The following is a 21,810-nucleotide window of genomic DNA, read 5'->3' as shown; positions in this document are numbered from 1 at the left end:
AACACCCAGCACAGAGCCAGCCTGGATCCAGTGGGGTTTATGGGACCTGGCTTTGTGCCAGATCCACGCTACCTGCCCAGCTTCTGCACCTGCTCCGGGATGCCCTGGGTCCTGTGGGACTCTAGGTTGGGTACAACGCGTCCAGCACCGCAACCAGGGAGCCCCAGGCTGTCAGTACCTGCAGCGCTGGGGAACAGGCTGTGAGTGAGGAGCAGAGAAATCGAGTGACTCTGTGGGGTCAGTGTAGCTGATGCTACGAGGAGTTAACATTCTGGCTCAGGGCTAAATTCACCTGGAACCTCTTGAGTGCTCCCTTGTTTCAGCCTCACTTATCGGTGCTGTTGGGGTTCCCACTTTACCAGGTCTACGATGGTTTTGCCTAGTGGAGACGTGGCTTGGAACAGCTGCAAACCACTCGCTGAAGTTGTGCCTTAGGACTTAAGTTGCCCTCTTCCCAGGACGACGAAAGTGGCGCTTCAGGGAAGAGGCTTTGGAGCACGCGAGATCAGATTTTAGGAAGGCAGAAGGAAAGGAGGGGGAAATTAATGGATCGAGGTCTTCAAACCAGCGATGGAAAAAAGAAATACCGTTAATTATCGAACCCGACGGGAACTAAAAGAAAAAAAAAAAGAAAAAAAAAAAAGAAAAAAAAGAAGAGGGAGAGGGAGAGAAGCGCGGTGGACGAGGTTTCCCAAGGCTATAGGCAGTGCAGGGAAACGACGAGGGGACTTTGCGGGGAGAGGGAGAAGCCCGCCGAGGCAGAGCCTGCCGGCAAAAGCCTCGGCGGCTGCCGCGGCGGGGGGGCGCGGGGCCGGCGGGCGTTAGGGCCCGGCGGGGGTGCCGGCGCGGCTGCGGGCGGCGCTATGGCCGGGCGGCGGCACCTCTCGTCCCGCAGCACCACCTACGGCCGCGGTCCCGCGCCGCCGCGCATCCCCACCGGGCCCGCACGGCCCCGCCGCCCGCGCCCCCTGCCCGCCGCATAAAAGGAGCGGGCGGAGGCGGGCGGCTGGTGGAGTCCGGCGCGGACACCGCCTGCATGTGGCCGGGAGCCCGAGCCCCGGCGGCCACCGCCGGCCCGCGCCCGCCCGCGGGTGGCTGCTCCCGGGCGCGGAGCCGCTCTCCGGACCCGGCGGCGGGGCGGGATGGCGGCGGGGCCGCGCCGCGGAAGGTAGGGGGGGCGGCTTCGCCCCGCCGTGCCCGCGACCTGAGCGCGTGTGGGCGGGGTGCGCCCCTGCGCCGGGATAAATAGCGCTTTCCCCCGCCTGACAGCCCGTCCCCGGGGCGCACGGGGGTGCCGAGCGGCAGCGCTCTCCCGCCGCCTGCGGGGGAAAGTTGGGGCTCTGGCTGGCTGCGCTCGGGGCGCCCCGCTCCTGCCCCGGCCTGGGTTTTCCATTTTTCTCTTTTTGTTTCTCGGGGAGAGCCGGAGAAGGGGGAGGACCAGGAAAGCCAGAGGCCAGGCTTTCTCCCCGCCGCCCCGTCTCCCTCTCCCTGCAGCGCCGGGGGGATGCTGGAAGCGGCTGTGAGTTCGCAGCGCCCGAGAAGGGCGGCGAGAGGCGTGTGAGCTCCTGCCGCTCCCCGCGGCAGCCGCTGCCCCGCGGCGCCCCGCCGGCCCCCTCTTCCCCCGGGGCCGCTCGCAGCCCCGCACACAGCCGGCTTCTGCCGCCCCTCGCTGCCGCCGGCGGGGGCTGCCCACCCCAGCGGCCCAGGATGCAGTTTCGCCTCTTCTCCTTTGCCTTGATCATCCTGAACTGCATGGATTACGGCCACTGCCAAACCGGCCGCTGGAGACGCAGCAAGAGAGGTGAGCAGCGCCGGCCGCTCGGCCGGGACGCCCGCCCGGGGCAGCGAGCGGGAGCGCCGGCGGGGCAGGCGGGCGCTGCGGCGGGCTGCGTGCCCGCCCCCTCCCCGCGGGCGGCGGGGCAGCGCCCCGGCAGGTGTGGCGTCCCCCGCTCCGCGCCCGCGGGCTCCGGGCCGGCACACGTGGGGCGGCGGCGAGCCTGGGGGCGCGGGGCCGGGCCGGCGTGGCGACCGCTCCGCGGGGCTGCCCGCCCGCCGCCCTGCTGCTGGGGAGGGCCGGGCCGGCGGCGGGAGCAGCGGCGCGGGAGTGAGCTCCGGCGGGCAGGCACCGGGAGCAGCGGCGCGGCCGCCCGCCACCCGCGCGGGGCAGCAGGGGACGTCGAGCGGCCGGTGCGAGCCCGCGGCCGTGCCCTCCTGCCCGCGGCGCCGGCACAGCCCGGGCTCCCGCCGGGAGCCGCCCGCCGCAGGACGGGCCCCGCCGGCCCGTCGGCCGCAGCAAGCGGTGGCATCGCCGGCTATCGCCGTCGTACCTCGCCAGCCAGCTTGCAGCAGCCGGGGGGTCGCCGTTACCCGCGCTGTCCGGGCTCCCGTGTGCGTGGGGCGGGCTTTGCGGCTGCCTCCCGTGGGCCGTCCCCGCCGGGGCCGTGGGACCGCAGTTCCGAGGCGGAGGGGCGGCATCGCCCCCTCTCTCCGGCGGGGCTGGGGGCTCGGCCCGCGGGGCAGCCGCAGCGGCGGGGCCAGCCGCGCCTGCCCCAGCCCCGGGGGGCTGCTGTGCTGCTGCCTCCCGCTGCAAGCGTGCATATCCCTGCGAGGAAAAGGGGGGAATTAAAAAACAAACAAACAACATAACCAAAAAGAGAAACGATGCGTTAGGGTTTAAGTGTTCTCCTGAAACGCTGGTGTCGGGATTACCAGAGTTCAGGAGTCGGAGCGGTGAAATGTGCCAGTACAGCACCCATGTGGCCGAAAAGCTTACTGCAGCTCTTCCCCGGCTGTCAGCGCTGTCTGGGGGGGGTCTCTTCTATTTTTATTCTCACCCCCACCACCCCCACCCCCGGGTGGAAGTACACCTTCGGTATAAAACGTTTTTATTATCCGCATATTCTGGGTTACTTTGCTATCCCTTTTCCTATTATTTTCTCGGCCGTGTCTTATCTTACCTTTTCTAAAGTTTGCTCAAAATCAGGTGGCTCAGCTGCTGAAAAATTCCTGTTTCTGAAAGAATTGCCCTTCCAGTGCAATTATTTGGAAGGAGAGGGCGCCAGCATCTCCAGTGTTAAGCTGCTACAAATAGTAATAAAGCTGTGAAAGTAAAATAGTTTGCACACTCATGCATATGTCACCTTCACAGTAGGTACGAATAAAATTGTAAAGCAACTTAGTTTTGATGGTTTTGCAACAGATGGTTTCCAGAATTTAATTTTTGTGTGTGTGGCTAAAACGATAGCAGACCTTTAAAGTGACCAGACTATCTGTGCTAACAAAGGGTATACTGTGTCTTTAATTAAATGTGGAACTACTTAGAGTGCTGGCTAGACAGCGGAGGGTGATAGTGGTATTTCTGCTTTACAACAGAGCTTAAGGATTGCATTGTGGGAGTACTGAAATGAATAGACATCTAACTCGAGTTGTGTGAATTGTCCTCCTACAAAAACTTAAGCTGGTTTTAATTGATCTCATGTTCGCTGATTGATCTTAGACCATTTGTTGTGCTTGTTGAACAGTTGGCTTTTCCAAAGGAGATTGATTTAAATTAGTTTTTAGTTTAGTTATTGGATAAATACCGTCAGTATTGACAGTTGACTTACTGGCACTGTTTTGTGCTATCACCTAAGGGTTTGGTTTTGCACTTTGAAGAATGCAGTCTTTTTCAGTTAATAAGTCTAAAGAAGTACGCATAGCCAGTTCTAAGCACTGAAAGCAAAATCTAAGAACGTATTCAAACTATAATAGACGCTTGCCATGACACATGCAGTCTGAAGTAATGCTTTCATACAGGACTTAAAATTCCAATAATTTCACAATTTTTCCATATCCCATCTGCAAATAATCAGGCATTCACTGTGGGGTACTGGCAGTTAAAATTTCTCTGGCATTCTGTTTTGTCTGTTACATGATCTCAGATGCTCCATAATATCATTTTCTTAATGAAATAAAATTTTTGGCATAGATTAAGTCTCCTGTGCGGTAGAAATCAATTGCATTCAGTCTGGAATTATGGGCAAATATCATGCGTAGCTGTGTGTGTTTTTTTTTTTGTAAAGCAGCTAAATGCACAATAAACTTTAAATATATATGCCTGTATTGGAGTTTGCATGGATTTGTAGCTGATGGAAAATGCTCTACTACACAAGAGCTTAGTAGATTTGGGACGACATTCCCAGATTTCTTCATTACCTTCCTACTTCCAACTTCTTCCCAAACCAAGGCATACAATATTGCAGTAGGAGTGAAATGAAAAAAAATAAGGTTTAGAATGTGGTCCCTACCTGGCACTGATTTGTGTTTTGTTAGTCAATGTTACTTCATTAAGAATTCTTTGGTAAAAGCATTATGATCAACAGATTATTCTAATTCCACTGCTGCTTTTAGTTACTTTTGCAGCTCATTAGAATATTGCTTTGCCTAGTTGGCTCGGAGCAGAACCTTACTTCCCTTGAAACACCCCAGCAAATTCTCCCTCTGGAAGTCTCTGTCCTGAGCAAGTAATTATGATTATTTGCCCTTCCTGCAGAAGCTATTCTAAAATGTGTTTAAGGGCTGTATAGCTTAAAGGTCAGTGGTGTAATCTCACAGCTGGTTTAGCCTAATTCCAAAGCACCTCCTTTCCCTTTCTTTATTTGATCTTTCATTTATCTTGGATACCTACTTGTTAATTTCAATGAAAAAAGAAATTAATTCTTCTCTTTAGCAGCCAGTATGAACAGTTTCATGTCTTAGCATTTCACTGAATATCACGGGACACATGAAAGACCAGTCACTTTTTTCCCTTGTCTTTGAGACATAAGAACGCTTTTCCCAAAGAGTACCACAGATCGAAGTGGGAGTATGTAGAAATGAAATCTGTCAGCATTGACAGAAAAGAATACAGGGTTCTTCATTGTAAAGAGCTGTCAAAAATCAGAAATTCCCTGAGGAAGAAAAGCCGATGTGACAGCAGTGCCTGCATTGATGGGAAGACTCAACTGTAGTGCAGAGAGGCTCTCTGGGGCTGGTGAGACCAATGCTGGCATAATGAGAGACGTGAATGGGACACGTTCACACTGGGAAACTGGAAGTTACCTATATCCAAGAACTCAAAAACTGTGGGTGTCAAATACTTTTTTTTTTAGCTCACATTCAAGGAGTATCGTAAAAGCTAAGCTGCACATGCATCTCCTGGATGCTCGCACTCTGTGTTAGGTATACATAAAGGAAGGGGTTGTATCTGTAGCAATAAGTGAATACTAACTGCCAGTGTGATGACAGAAAGCCCACAGTTGGAAATAGGAAGAGTGCCGGTGGAAGGGAATCTCTGCGAGTGCTTCTGAGAGCTCAGCATAGCTCTGTGTATGGTGTTCATAGGAGTGTGTGTATATATGGAGGAACACAGTAGCTGGAATCAAAATTATGTCAATTAAAGCTGCATCATATTAATGTTTAATGGGAGTCTTGACCACAAACCAGCTATTAATATAGGAAGCAGTCATACGGTTTTTCAACTAGAAGAAAAACCTGTTCAGATATTGGGGATTGTGATTTAGCTTTCCTAATTAAATACCTGAAATGAGGATAATCTTGGAGCCTGTCTCAGCTGGTTTTTGTGGTCAGGCTTTGGGAAAGAGTGACGATTTGAACATTAGGGAAAAGGAACCTGTGTGGGAAATAATTGATTGAAGTAAATACCACATCTATTTTTATAAGGACTGTACTAACTCCAAAAGAGTAATTTACTATCTAAAAAAAAGTGCCATACTACAAAGAAGATCTTAATTGTCCAACAGTACCCAAATATTTTACCTATTCTATCCTCCTCTCTCTGAACTTGAAACATGTTTTACATTTGGAGGAGGGTTAACTTTTTTCTGCAGGTTAAGGCTTGACATCTTAGGAGGAAGCTGTACTTTGAGACACAAGTTTTCCTCAGGTGTTACGAATTCTGTTACAAGATTTTAATGTAAAAGAACTGAGGCATGTTAACACTTTCGGGAGTGATTTCCCAGATCAGTAGTAAAGCTTTGGAGGGTAGCTTCTGCTCCTCAGCCCCTTACTGCTTAGGGTAGCTAGTTAATAAACATTCTTTCTATACACATCCTTACTAAAGCAGTAAGAATATCCTAACACTGTAACCACTGAAAAGTCAAAACTTTAAAACTCTGGGCTACTTATGCCCTATCATCTGGTAAGGCTGGGAAAGTTTTTTAAACTAAAATGGCAGCAGAAGTCAAAACTTCTGTGTGAATGACTGAATACCGAACTAGCTAATAATGCAGTGCTACTGGGCGTAATCCATGCTCAAGTGGCTGTTGAAGATTTGCAGAAGAGATGCTCAAAATGCCAAGAGCAGGTTTCACCATGAAAACAGACACCTAAGTTTGGGTGCTTGATTCAGTTTCCCAAAGTAGGTTTCTAGTGCTGTTTGTGATGTGTAAAAGATACCCTTCTGGCCCTGGCATGTACATGACCTTCCTGAGCAACTGGAGGCCAGGCAGGGTACCCTGGAGCAAGTCATATGCATCTGACATGCTTAGGTGTCCCAAGGCCTGTTACAGTGGAGACTGAAAATGGGGAGCATGTGCTGGCACAGTGTTGCTGTATTTATGCTTTTCCTTGCCTGTATCCATCCCCTTTAGCTTCCTTTACAGGTTGCTTGGGATTAGGATACTGGGCTAGATGTGTGTGTCTGGTCAGATGTTGAAGTCTATGCCTATATGCTTTTGCATTAAAACCTGCAGGAAGTTTTATGCGGTGATGAAGAACTTAGATTTGTATGCTTAATAAACTTGGCTTAACTTTGTTTTCCCTTTTTTTTGGGAAGGGGTATGTAAGTTTTTCAAGGTTTGGCTGAAACCTGTTACTAGAGCAGCTCAAAATGCGTAACAAATACCAAAAGTGCGTTTGTATATTAATATCGGGAAGCTAAGATGCCAGAATGCAGTTTCTCACTTCACTATGTCATTTACAGTATACAGGCCACCATAATTACTATGATAAAGTATGTTAGCATGGTGTTGTTTACATAAGCTGCTTTTAATGAGCAATATGACATTATTTAAAAGCTGGAAGATGGCAAGAGGTGTTCATTATCAAAATTGAAGGCATAAAGAAATAAAGGTTTTTCTGTAAGCTGTTTATGTGTTTTTCTCTCACTGATTCTGCCAAGAGCTTGACTATCCCATGGAGGTCTGCATTTCATTTCTGATCCTCTAGCTATTTTTTTTAATACCTAGAAACTTTACCTCACCATAGATTAGAGGGCACTATCTAGTCAAACCTGCAGACCATCACAGGCTGCAAATTTTACCTGCTACACTGTACATCAAACTCAGAAGTTTATAGCAGACTATAACATCCCTTTCCAAAAATGCTTCCTTGATTATAAACTCCAGGGGTGGGATTCATGTGACTACATATAATTGTCTGCAACATGAATGTCTGAATTTTCTTCTATAATTGATGCAGTGCTAGTTGATACAATCCATAGAGGTGCTGGCACAATTTAACTCATCCTACAGTAGGCACCTGTCTGATCAGATAAAGTATACTCCAAACTTGGGAAATATAAAATAAGATGACTCTATTACCTCTATCTAGAATTGTGGTGTAGTCCAGATGTGTGCATCTTCATTGTTAGCTCCTGAAGTAAGATGAAATCACCTGCAAATGAGAAGGGTTCCACCATACCCAATTTTCTCATCTATATTAAGCTTATGTGTTGGTGCAGCTCTTAACTTTAACAGATATGGTTCCTGAAAGTTATATTTTTTCTTGTGTTACAGATTTATTTAGTTTCAGGTATTTTTAAATACTAAATTAAATTCCTCATGCATGCCCTCTCATTTTACCTCAAAATTTTGTTCAGGTGTGGTTGGAGAACCTTCTGTATTTGTCTAGGCTCCAAGTATTTGCTAATCCTGTTCTTAATGACAAGCATGACTTCATACATGTTGGCTGCTGATAATGCACAAATATAACAGCTTTATCCTTTCATTATGGGCTGCTTCAGACATGAAAATTAGGTGCTGCCATAGTTTGTGTACTCCTTGTCTTTGTTGTACTTATTTAGCAGATGGAATGCTTAGGAAAATGTCAGGTGCTGCAAAATCACTTTGTGCATGCAGGGTAGATCTATCACTTTTGGGGATGATAGTGTTGGATTTAAAGCCTGTTCCCAGGTAATATTTTGTGTAGGGCATGGAATAGGCTTGTGGTATGACTTTCTTGGTACTTGAATGCTAATCTAACTTAAGAAGTGGTCAAGTCTATCTTGCTTCTGAGCACCATTAGGCAGATGCAGAGTTTGGGTCATACAGCTATTTCTTCTATCCTACAGGATGGCTTTGTCCAGCTAGCTCCATGCAGAAAGGCCACCTATTGACCAGGGTTTACTGTTATACTTGCTGAGAGAGGTAACTTGTAAGCCTGACTTGAAACCCAGCTGCATCACGCTATTCTCTCTACGTCTGGCTGTTCCAGCTTTCACAGTGTTTGCCATGAGGTGAACGATCCTGTCCATTTTCACCAATACTTTTTCAAAACTCTGAGAAATGAAGTTGGAAGGGATCAGGGTGGCAGTCTCTCCAGTGTATGCCCCAAAGAGGCAGGTGACGGTGCAACAATGTCAGACACAGGAGAGGCAAGAGTGAAAAAGTGAATCTGACAGACACTCTCTAATAAATGTCATCTTTCCAGTGCAGTTTCTGCAGTGGAGATGGAAGGTGGGAAGGAAGGATTACAGGAAATTGATGTTTGTACATAATCCTATCACAAAATACTTCACGGATTTGAAAGTCGATGTTCTGAGTGTGGAGATGACAACTGTAACTCCTCTAAAATGATGGAGTATCATGATACTTCCCCTGTAGATTTTCCTCTGAGACTACAAGAATTTGAGACTTTAATTGTTGTCCTTACTTTGAGATTGCTCCATCTTAGCACCTTGATTTCGAAGCTATGCACATCTCTGACCTTTCTCAATTAAACTGTGGTCCATAGAGCAGGTGCTATAATTTTCTGGATGTCTACAGGTCACACTGCGTCATCCTTGTGTTTGTACTGAAGCACTCTTAAATCCAACACTCCAATGAATTTGTATAGCTTTGCTTTAATCTTACTCTATTTTGATGCGATTGTTTGTTGCTTAAATGAAAAGTTATCATTTCAAATTTCTTTTTAGTTGGTACCATGCAAACGATTGATGATTAAATTTCCTGACCTTTCCTCTTGGTTATGGACTTCAATGTACAAGCTGTGAAGAGGAAAAGGATGTAGAAAAAGGACTAAAATTGTAGCATGGGGCAGAAAGGTGATTTATTTCTTTTTTAAGGGAAAGCAGAGAAGCAACTAGTATTGTAGACACTTTGATTATGTGGCGAAGGAGAGGTTTTTAATATCCCATCTGCCAAAATCTGGTGAGCAGTGCAATAAGTGTTCATACTCTTTTTTTACTGTAATAGGAGAAATATCTTTTGATAGCAGGTAGTTGCAAATCTTGGCATCCAGTAATGAATCAGTTATATATTTCTTTTCGAAATACCTATTTCAGTAGAGGCAAGTACTTGATCTATCTGTAACTGTTCTTTTATGAGGGAATAGAATTTATACCCTCCGCTCTCATTCCTTTTTTGTTTTTATGGGATGTTTGTATGACTGTGACAAGGAAAGTGTAAGTAAATACAGGTAATATTTAGGTGAGGCATGCAGTTCTGTAATTATGTTTCAAAATAAACACTTAATTGAATTATGAATGTTAATTGAAAAGGGTAATAGCAAATCTTATATATGGATACCAGAACCAAAATATTTTGAAAATCCTTCTAATATGATTTTCTGTTTTTAAAAATTTTTTTGCTCTCTAGGATTTAAAAAATGTGAATCAAGATAATTTAGAGCATATGGTTTAGCAATTATGAATCTCCAATTTACCTCATGGAAACTTTTGTCTATTTTTTTTGAGAATTGTCAAGATTTTCTTCATCTTGATGACAGAGCCAAACATAGATGTAGTGGGATGGAGGAAGGGACCTAGAAGATTGGTAGTGTTTGTGATGCCAGCTTTTAGGTATTGCCTAAATTGGTGGGGTTTTGTAGTCACTGAGCAGTTGCATGAACAATAACTCCCAAGTAGACCATGTGCAGCAATTAAGACAGTATCTGTGCCTTTTTAATATATTGGGAGAAACTTGTACTACTTTACACTGCAAAGGGACAACAGTATTTGTGTTAGAGAACTGCAGTGGTGTGACAAAATATAAACTTCCTGCTCCACACTCATTATTTTCTTTTTTGAGCTGAAATGCTGGCTGAAATATGTTACACACAAATATACACTCTGCACAAATGTATGGTCTTTTCAGCCGTATGGCTGCCACCTTTGAAATACCAAAAAAACCCCAAACTATCCACATCAGAGAAATGGCTGTTGTGCATGCACAGATTAAACTGCACATGTATAGTAGTGCTGACAACAGCCAGCGCGTCCATACTAAGAGTTGCTGGGCAAGTTGGAAACCACTGAAACAGCAACTATGCTTCTCAAAGATAGGTGTTACTGATCTGCTCTTGCTTCTTTCTTGGATTGCTCAAAAAACCCCACCCCAAATAATTAGTAGATATGATATGTTTTCATTATAAACCTACTAATTTACCTAGTGATTCCACTGACAAGCACGTATCTATGACTCTTTTGAACGGGAATTAAAGTTTCATCTTTCACTTTATCTATACTGAGATGGTACTTAAGGATCCCAACTGAGGTGAGACCCTGTAGCACTGGCCCTGCATAGACAAAAACATCTAAACTAAGGCTGCCAGACCAGAATCTGTTCCAGATTTCCATCCGCTAGCAGAAGAATTCTTTGCCTTTTCATTCCAGCTAGGTCAGACCTGGTTTAGGTCTCATTTTACACAGTGCACGCTAATAATGTGATGGACACAGATTCAGTTTTGACTCAGCAAGAGCAGCTGTGCGTCAGCAGGATCACTGCGGTGCACTCAAGGTGCGTTAGGTTATGTTCACAGCACGACACCACAGCAGCTACTTGGTTTTAGTTTGCTTAAAGCTATTGACATTTATTGCAGAATACTTGTGATCTGAGATGCTTCACTCTTGCAAGGGCCTAAACCCAAAGAACATTTTGTAAAAGGTTTGCTTATTTATCTACCACTGAATTACATGTTTTAATACTTTCATCAGGAGCGTTCTCAGGAGGTAGTTTTATGTCTAAAAATTGGTCTCCTGTCCTCTCCAAACTAATTAATCTTTTCTCCCCTACTTTTTTGAATGATCACTTGTGAGGAAAGTTGACTTTCTGAGGGACATCTGAGGGCAGGCACCTTTTGGAGTAGGGTTGCTGTGTGCTTTTGCTCTTGTGAACTACTGCTGTGGCAACAGCTGATGACAGGACAGTTCTTCAGCTTGGGGTCTTTGCCTGGGCCATCAAAAATATACCTGGCCTGCATGTGTGTGTTGTGGTTGATTTTGAAGATGTTCAGCAAATACAGATTGCATGTGGGCAGATGGCCTGTTTTGTCTCTGTTGCCTACCTGACATGGTTCGGTGCTGGGAGGTCTGCCTTCCTGGTAAGAGGGTACCTTCAGCAAGTCAGAGGGATTGCTTTTGTTAGTCTTTTCACACGTAAAACTTTTGGTTAATATGTGAATGGCAAGGGTAATAGGAAAGAAATCCTTCTTTTATGTAAACGTCAAGCAGCGTTCCAGTGTGAAGTGCTAATATTATGACAGTATGGGAGTTAATAATGGAACCATCGGAATGAAATGGTGCTTCCAGACAGGTGCTTTGGCTTCCAGCTGTATTTCTTACAGCACTACTCCAGTATGCTGGAGTGCTGCAACTTTGATGGTGCTGAGATCACAGTACGTCATGGTTTCTCTTTTTAGCTGATGAAACTGCAGAATTACAAGTGCTTATCATAACTCTTCTATTCAAACTCACATTTTGCTGAACTTTACCTGTTGCCCATGGTATTCAAAGTTTTTTTTTGGGGAACTGAGTTTTAGGAAACATTTGTAGCTGTAGTTGGGAAGTAAAATGAGAAAAATCCCTGACGTTTTTGTAGTGTTTAAAATAATTTTTTTCTTTAAAGCTTTGATTCAGGTTCACTGTGTTTTGTTTATGTTTTTTTTTAATATAGCTTGTTGTAGAAACAGGAAACTATGAACTGCTTCAATGCAATATGTGTTCTGTGAAATTGAGAAGCAAATCTGAAAAATCTTATATTTAGTTGAGCAGAACCTGTAGGTCACCTAGTGCTACACAGTGTGTATTTCTACCACTGAACAGGTGTGTAGTAGTAGAAATACATACTTTTTTTGAAGGGCTCAAGTAAACAAAACTGACAGGATAGGAGAGGAAGAGGAGGCACAGAATAACCTTGTGATTAACAGTTTGGGACAAAGTTGGGTATCTGATCTTCAGTGTTAGTTCTCAGACTTGTCTGCAGTCACTGGATTATGTAGCTTCTCTGCACTGAGGGCATGTACTAGCACAAAAAAAAAAGTATTTCTTTCATTTCAGATAGCGGAGTTCAACCTTACCTCTATCTATCTCAGCAAGAAAGTAAAAAAAAATCCTGTTATTTTCCCATATTTGTGCTGCACATGCTCTATCAGTTGCTCTTTTGCATGATCTCTGTAACCCAATACAGAGACTTCTATATTGTGTGAAAGGGAATCTAGTTTTGTTCAGCTTTGGATAAAATAAGAGAAAGATACTGTCTGTTCTGCTAAAAATGTCATGCCTCTTCTGCCAGCAGTATTCTGGAAATCACTCCCCATCCAGGGAAACCTCAATAGACTGGAGGAATCAAAAGGAACCTCACTGAAGTTCAACAAGAAGTGCAAAGTCCTGCACCTGGGAAAGAACAACCCAGTGTGCACCAATATATGCTGGGGACCACCCAGCTGGAAAGCAGCTGGGTAGAAAAGGCTCTGGGGGTCATGGGTCCTTATGTTGAACATGAGCGAGCAATGTGCCTCTGCTGCAAGAAAAGCTGATGGTGTTTGGGGCTCCATTAGGAGGGTTGTTGCCAGCAGGTGAGCCCTCCCCTCTAGTCAGCATGGGGGAGGCCACACTTGGGTTACTGTGTCCATCTCTGGGCTCCTCAGTACAAGACATGGACATACTGGAGAGAGGTCCCAAAGTTCATTAAAGGACTGGAGCATCTCTCCTGTGAGGGAAGACTGAGAGAGCTGGGACTGTTCAGCCTGGAGAAGGCTTGGGGGGGGATCTCCTCAATGTAGTTGAAGGGAGGGTGCAGAGAGGACAGAGCCAGGCTCTTTTTGGTGGGGCCCAGTGACAGGACACGAGGCAACAGGCACAAACTGAAGTGTAGGTGGTTCCCTCTGAACATCAGGAAACGTGGTTTTTTTTATAGTGAGGGTGACTGAGCACTGGCACAAGTTGCACAGAGAGGTTGTGGAGTCTCCCATCTTGGAGATACTCAAAAGCCATCTGGACATGGTCCTGGGAAACTGCATCTAGCTGGCCCTGCTTGAACAAGCTAGTTGGACCAGATGATCTCGAGAGGTCCCTTTCCAGCCTCAACCATTTTGTGAAAGGTTTGGAAATGTATCAGATACCTAGCTTGTGCTTGCTTGGTTTTTAGGAATAGTCTGCTGTGGGGAAGAAACATAGTGTCCATTCCCTTTAGGAATCCTTGAGATACGTGACTGAATCATGTGCAGCTGCAATCACCTTAACTTGTTGGAGTGCTGAGATCAACCCAGAGGAGCTTACTGGTATTTAGCAGTGACACAGGACTTCCCAGCTCTGTCACTTCCCCTTGACAAGACTCCCAGCCTAACAGAGGTCTTGAAATAGCACCTGCTCCACCTCTTACTTCCCTTCTCTTTCCTATTCACACTTCCATGCAAAAAATAGCTGACGATGCAGTGAAAATGAAAGGTAAGAGGTAAAATCAAGGGGAAGATGGAAAACTAGGTTTGTCTGGGTGATCTGAGCCATTTAAAGTTATCATAAAAATAAGGTTCTATATCATGCTATTTTTGCATCATATGAGTTCCTTGCTGCCCCATATTTTTTTTCTTTATAAATATTTACAAATACCAGGGAGTGCATTGTGAATGTAATGATTAAGATACTAGACTTAACTGGTCTCACTAATTTTGGTGTAAATCTAGGGGTAATGTCAATCTGTTTCAGATATAGTATATGTTTCTGAAGTGATGTTTGCTCTGGTGTATTGTCTCATGCAATATTACTGTAAGATCCTACAGAAGGACTGTAAGCCAGGCACTTCTCTTTTTTAAGAGCTGTAGTTCACTTTGCTAATGCTGTATTTACAAACTCTTTGTCGTTACTTCTAGTTCTTTCCATCAGACTCCTCAAAAATCTTCCTGCTTCCAACTTCTATTTCAGTTATTGTAACATTAGCAGTGGCATCAATACGTAGGGTTTTTTCTAGCTTTTGGAAAAAGTTTGAAATGTGACTCTATTAAACCTGAATCTGAAGACAGACTTGGTTTCATATTATTTTCTCTTAATAGCTTTCCAAGCAGCTGCTAGGTGAAACTACTGCATATTGAGCCTAGTGTAATATGAGGCTCATTGGGTAAAATAACATTAGTCTGTGCTACTTAAACACACTCTGGAAGGCTTAAGGAGGAAAGGAAGGAAAATATTTGAAGAGATCAACTGGATGTGGTCGAATACAAGTAATGTCACCTGAGAAGGATTAGAATTTGCCAAAGCTTGACCTGAACGAAGACCTCCATTTAAGGCTTGTGTTCCTACAAGATCAGCTGCGGTAGTTTTTCCACGCACAGTTTTCTACCGGCAGTCATATAGTGAAAGAGTCCAATGATTTCCTTGGCTTCTGTGTCTCAGCTGCAGGAAAGTTGTTTTTTTTTTAAAAAAAAAATAATAAAAAAAATCCCACTTTAACATTCCTTCTACTTATTAGCTGCAACTGGCTTTTTCTAATTACTAAAGTCTTAACATTTTTTTCATCTACTTTCTGTTGCCCTTATCCTAACTGTGGGCTCAGTGTGTGCACTCTAGCTGATAAACAGCTACACGTGTAGTTTATACACTTAGATGTGGGCAGCTTCAAAAAATACATGCATTGACTCTTCAAAATCCAGAAGACCCAGTGGAGTGGTCAGTAGCAATGGTACTTTATCCACCATGGCCTTTGTTTTCTGATGATGTGAGGTAGCAAACACAGTGCCCTCATATGCTTAATAACACGCCTACTGTGATGGTGTCTTTGAAAATCACTTATTCTTCTGTTTTGTGATTGCATTTTGGAGTGCTTGGGGCACTTTCCCATGCACCTCTCTGGAGTAAGGTGTGTCTCTTATAGGTGTAGGAATAGAAGAGTCCTGGGTTTATAGGGTCATAAAGGCCTGAGTTCTTCCATAAGGTGAAGAGAATGAGGACTGGGAATACTTGGCACCTCTAAAAAAACAAGTCACAAGTGACTTTTTACTCAAGCCTGACAAAGAATTGTAATAGGGGTAGAAGCAAATGAAATGATCAATTGTGTCCACATCACGTGACTCGGTGGATGTTCACCACAGCAGGTTACTATGGCCATTCCTGCTAGATTTAAGGTTTGACCATTTCAGGGCAAAGTACGAAATACTTTTATATGGAAATAAAGAAAAAAATATGCTTATTAAGTTTAGAGTTTTCCAGAGGAACTACTTCATGTGATGCATCACAGACTGGGAATACTCATAATGCAGAGATGAATTTGCCTTTACCACAAGGGTTTCTTACACCTTTCTCTAAAGCGTTATTGACTGCTGCTGAAGGGAGCAGTGCTTTTGCTCAGTATATCGATTTCCATGTAAAACTTTCTTTACAAAGCTTCTTTTTCTACAAAAAAAGGTAATTGATTATAGATTTTCCTGAGGTTCAGCTTCTGGGCTTGAGCTTTCTTCTTAAAAATACCTCAAGTCACAGTTAAGCTTAGCAGATATGTAATGAGAAAAAGCACACCATAAAATGCAGTATTATGGAGGAACAGCACGTCTCTTGAGACTTGTACTGAAATGATTCAGTGTCAGAACTATTTAGTGTTATCCTTCTCTTGCATTTACATCTCACACCGCTAACTTAGGAAACTGTGACTAAGCATTTTGTTTAGCCACAAACACAGCTGACTTGTTTTTCATCACTGCTTGTTACCATGTTAATTTGTTTCTTGATTTTGTCATTCATGCTTAGTTTGTAACAGAAACGCTATCTCCTCTCTACTTGTAGAAACCATGTAGAGATACCCATGATATTCTACTGTATGGAGTAATTTCTCTTTTGTTGATGTGTGTTTAGCCAAGGAGAAATCTGATTAGCTGAATGCTCTTGATAGTATTCAAGTACATCCTAGAGCTTTGCATTTGCTGTTTGATGTTCCATTTTTACAGCTTTACTTAAATGCTCTGCAGGGATTGTGGTTTAGTGGTGAGAGCATGAAATTTGAATCCAAGGTGCCTGGTTTGCTTACGAAGAGAGCTGGTCAGTATGTTTAAAACCAGATTCTTCTACCCTACCACCCCCATAATAGGTTTTTACATGTGTCTGCAAATAAGTTTTGTCCCCCCTCTCTCTTTTTTTTCTTAAATAAATGTTGAGCACTCACAGCTTAAGCAGGCACTGCAAGTCTTTCTTACACTCTGTGCCTCGGTTCCTCTGGTGCAGAGGGCAGTGTTCTATCATTGTGCGGTTTAAATTATACCAGTGATTTGCATGGCTAAGAGGTCCTAGAGTGTTAATCTCTAAGAATGTATGGGGTTATTATGAAGCGTAATAAGCACATAAATAAGTTTCCTGTCTTCAAGTTTATTGACTGAGCACACACCTGCATGTAAAACATGGCATCCAAGTGATCTAAGATTTAGAGTGTCGGCTGTACCTGATGTGAAGTCTTCTGTGTTCTCATATGTGTCACAGGAGATAGCAATACCTTGTGACTGCATCACTGCTCTGTAGTGTGCAGAAATTACTGCTGTTTTTTTTCATTACAAGATACATGTCTGAAAAAATGCTTAAATGGGTTTTTATTCTGACGTTTTCTTAACTTTCAGATGCAACGGATGGAGCTCTTCCTTCGTATGCAAGTATTTGCAGTAGGCTAAATTAATTACTGTAAGAACAAATTATATATGCATTAAAAATGTTTTATTTCATACCAAAATAAGATAATGATATCAGGTTTTGAAAATTACAAGAGGCTTGAGGCACCTCAGACTTGAGCTGTAAAATTAAGATGTTTGAGAGACCTGTATTTAAAGATACTTAGCTGAACACCTAACTGACTTTGACTGATCTGAAAATGGAATCATAGCTTTAAAAATGTAAGGCATTCCCAAAATTAAGAAATGCATATTTCTTGTATTAAGGATATTTTGAAAAAGCGTATAGCATATTTTTCTTTACCTCCTCAGAGCTGCCAGTATCTTTCTTTTAATGCCAGCCACTTATTATTCAAATTACAAACCTAATCTATGTAATGTGAGCCAAGTGGCTTTTAGTTTTTTATAAACATAATGATGTGGGTTTTTTAAGACTGTATTTGCATTCCCACAAAATAACAAAACAAACAAAAAATCAATAGCTCCTTGCTAAATAATAAGTTTAATTTCTGCTTGAAATGTGCTGAATGCTAAGCACCCAAAGTGCATAGGTAAATGTAATATTTTTTTTTTAATCTATCTTCTTTATGAGGGAACTCTGATTTGGTTTTTAAAAAAGGCCTATAACCATTAAGTGTCATTCTTTCAGGATGAGACCCAGCCTGCTGTGACTTAGGTAGATCTGAAATAGAGAAGCTGTTTCATTTGATTCCATTTTAATGGTATTCCAGCAAGATGTGGAGAAAAGGCTGTACATATATAAACAGCAAATATGCTTCATCTGTTCTAATTCAAAATTTCTAATTCTCATCCATCATCATTGTTTGATGTCTCAAACTCTGATGCCTTGGGCTGAGAACAAGGAGGATGACAGAAGATTTGGTGGATGTTTTGAATGTGGTAAGTACATGCAGGATGTAAAGCACAGTGCTGTTGGATTGAATTAAAGTGACATCCTGCAGCTAAGTGTATATTTTTGTAACGTGGAGTTGTCTTTTCCATACATCTTTCTGTAACTCGGATGCGTTCATATGTGGTAATATATGCATATTTCTAGAGTTAGAATTTTCCAATCTGGTGTTTCTCCACTATGTTCAAAGACAACCTATTCTGCTCTTCTACCTTCCTCATTTCTAAGTGGATTCCTTTGCTCCTCCTACTCTCAGTCATCTGCAGCTTTGGCATAATTTTTAGCATGTAGTCTTCCTTCACGTTTTTCCCAAGTGTATATAAGCTCTTTTGTCTTGCCTGCAATTATGACCTTATTGCTGAAACTTCCACACTTACTGGGAATATCACATTCTTCCTCTTCCCCAACCTCCAAAATAACGTCTTCATTAAAAATGGTTTTATTGGTTTATTTTTTGTTTTGGAAGAAAACTTTGTAGGACATTTTGAAGTCTTTTAAAATGTAGTAATTTGAGTTTTTTAAAGAACTGCATGATTTATGGTTTTGCAATGATCATGTTCAGTTTTATTAAAGATTTAGAACAGGATGACTGCAATAATGAGCTGTCTCAGGGTACAGAAGACCTATTTTCACTTCCCGACTCTCAGCCTGTGTGACCATGGTGAAGTTGTTCAGTCCTCCTCCTGTCTCTACCTTCTTAATCTGGAAAATGGGACTACACGGTTGCTCCTGGCATAGAGTTGTAACAGCACTACAGTGCTGAAGACTGCACATCTGAAAGAAGAAATAAATTAAATTCTGTTATTGTTTATCCAATATGTTATTTGGAAGCTTTCTCCATAAATGGAAACATGATGGTCAAAGCCTCATGCCTGGACTTCAGAGCTGTACACTTCTATTTGTTTAATGTAAGTTCTTCAGGACAAAGATATGAGGAGGATTTGGCCCTATGGAATGAATGGCTCAACCTCTGTTGACTTGAGTGGAACGAGAATATCACCACTGGTTTACAAGTGCCAGGTGAAACCCTGTGACAGTTGGATAACAAACTTTGCTTAACCAGTGATTTTCCCAGGCTCTGGTAGGACTGTGTTCCTTTGCTTATATGCCCAGTACTTTCCATGTCTTAGGTAGATTATAATGAGGCCCTAGGTACCTTAGAAGTAGCTGTGGTGAGTTGGAAAACAGGCTGTTTCCAGTACAGAGCCATACTTGTTACTAATGCTCGATAAAAGTAAGAGAATAGGATTTCCTTTAGGTTTCTGAATTTTATTTATGCAGTGCAGTCTTAGCATGTGAAATCTTATGGGCATGAATGAGATTAAGTAACATACAGTCTTGTTAGCATTGTTTCAGACTGGCAATAAACAAACTGTGCCCTTTCCAGTCTCTTGGCAGATAAATGCTTCACATTTTATTAGAACAATTTGGCTCCTGACATGAACTGTAGGCCCATTAATCCTGTAATATAGTGAATAAGATTGGAAAAATACAGGATGTAAATATGTTCTGCATTATGCACTTTAATACCAACCAGATATATAGTGTGCATTCTAGAACATGGTAGTTGGAATGTACTAGGCAACTAGCAAATTGTTGACAAGTCTCATCTGCTATTGGTTTATGTTGGGGTTAAGAGCAAAAGGCCTTAAGAAATTTCAACTGTTTGACATTATATGTTGATGCCTATCACATCTTGCTGGACAGAGCTTAAATAGATAGGGCCAGTGGCTTTATTACCTTCAGCTTGGTATTCTTCATTGAATCCAGAAACAAGACAACTTAAAGAATATGTGAAGAGTTTGTCAGCAAGTCTTACAAAAGAAAGACTCCTCTAATTATGAGAATGGTTACATTTTTACATTGGGTATAATAATAATAAAAAATTAATTCTAGTCAATGAAGCAGTAAATCCAAGCTCTTCTATTTATACCATGATGTTTTAATTTGTGACTGGTTTTCCTTCTGAAATTTAATCTGAGAGTTACTCACATCACTTAAGAAGTGGGAAAAAATAAAATCCTATCGATACTATAGCATGTTCTACAAGAATCTTAGAAGCCCTAATCATAATGGTCTCAGTGGCCATACGTTCAGTAAATTACTTTGTTAGTTACTCAATGGGGAAAACTGACCTCCAAAAACCGAGCTCCGAACTGGAATATATACTCTAGCAAATAGCCTGTGTATCTTCTCTGTAGCCCATCTGTAGGGGACATCCATGTGGAAAGGAAGCCTGAAGACCTTTGAATACAGATTTAAATTTCCCATGTGATATTTTCTTCTTGGATTGTCAAGATGCTAGGCTTCTGCTTGAAATTTGTGAAGGACAGAAGATTGATCCAAGGACCTTCATTATGTATGATGTTTCAAAATTTTTTGAAGTCTGGAATTCCAGAAATGGACCCACAGTGTACTGCAAAGTTTCATATTACGTTGAAAGCCAGCACATTTTTTTGGTAAAGTTTTCCTTTCTTCCCCATGGAGTTTGTCCTGATGGTATTTCAGTGTGTTGGCTTCCAAGTTGGACTTTCAATACGTTTGTGTAAGTGAAAGGACCATCCCTTTGTAAGTGGAGGAGACATTCTTTTGTGACCACCTAGTTAATGCTTAATTAATTATTTAATAAGGCTGCAAAATTCTGACATTGCATTAGTGTATTGCCATATTGCTTCCTTCCTCTTCTTACAAGACAGTATAGCAGAAATTTCAGATCTTCAATAATGGCACTTGTAAGAACATGTTCAGTTCCATGGCACCAGCAACTGAGTGGTAAAAGAGGCAGTGAAAGAGAATTCATAGCCTTACTTTGTCCCATTCTTAAGCCTCACATCTTTCCTTTAGGACTGAGATCACTATGCTTCCACAGCACAGAGATGGTAATGTGGAAAAAAGAGCAAAGGAACCAGTGTATTAATTGGAGAAAAACAAAGAAGTGTTTTCCATTGGTGGGGGAGGTTAGGCAGAGAAAGAGGAAAAAACCCCTCCTTTTCATGAAAAGCAGACATCTTTCATAGAAAGTATCCTTTAGTAAAAGGAAAAATAATTGCCAAACAAGACGTCAGTGTAGAAGCTTACAAACAGCCATAGAAAACAGTACTGAATTCCTTGGTAAGGGATTTTGGGGTGCAGTTTTCATTGGGTCTGACTAAGTGCATTGTGATCTTTTTGGAATGAGACTTCATGGAAATATACTAACAGCCTGTGCACAGATTCAGAAAACATTCCTGTATTTGAAGTGGTTTAGCAAAATTCATTTATCCATTAAATCAAGAATTGTGTTTAGGCTGCAGGACCTGATGGCCCACATAATGTGCACCGGGCTCCTAGCAGTCATATGTAAACTGTCTAATCACTCTCAGCTGTGTTATAACAAATAATTGGAAACTTAATATCTACCAGCAGTGGTACCTGTGTCTGTAACAGTAGTAGACATTCCTCTTACAGTTCCTTAAAAAAAAGAGGAGATCTCTCAGAAAAAGTTGTTCAGTTTTCTTTAAATTATTATTTATTTTACTGCTACCTTTAAAAGCTGCTGTTACAGCTTGGCTGCCTGTTCTCCATGTTACATTGTTTTCTTTGAACAAAAGCCAGTCGTTTTTTGGCAAGTACTTTGACATTTGAACAACTGTCTTAGGGAGAGATGCATTTATGTGTTGGTTGATACATTGATGATTTTAACAGGTTGCTGATGCAGTGGAGGATGGTCCAGAAACATTCCTTTATACAGAGGTCCTTGCTATGAACTGTGCATTGTGAATCCCAAGGCATTGTACAGTGGGCAA

At 42.8% G+C, this 21,810-nt stretch overlaps 1 protein-coding gene across 1 annotated transcript in view; it reads left to right on the top strand.

Moving 5' to 3' along the window:
- Positions 1–1,005: 1,005 nt before the first annotated feature.
- RSPO2 (R-spondin 2) overlaps positions 1,006–21,810 on the top strand; it is a 114,264-nt gene continuing 93,459 nt past the window's right edge. Inside the window, exon 1 of the mRNA XM_040588813.1 lies at positions 1,006–1,801. Within this exon, the coding sequence (XP_040444747.1) occupies positions 1,708–1,801 (94 nt within the window). The 5' untranslated portion in view covers positions 1,006–1,707. The remainder of the gene's footprint in view (positions 1,802–21,810) is intronic.

The sequence above is a fragment of the Falco naumanni genome, chromosome 3 (genome assembly GCF_017639655.2).
Source record: "Falco naumanni isolate bFalNau1 chromosome 3, bFalNau1.pat, whole genome shotgun sequence".
In the NCBI taxonomy this organism is placed as follows: domain Eukaryota; kingdom Metazoa; phylum Chordata; class Aves; order Falconiformes; family Falconidae; genus Falco; species Falco naumanni.
This window is presented reverse-complemented; position numbering and strand designations above follow the sequence as displayed.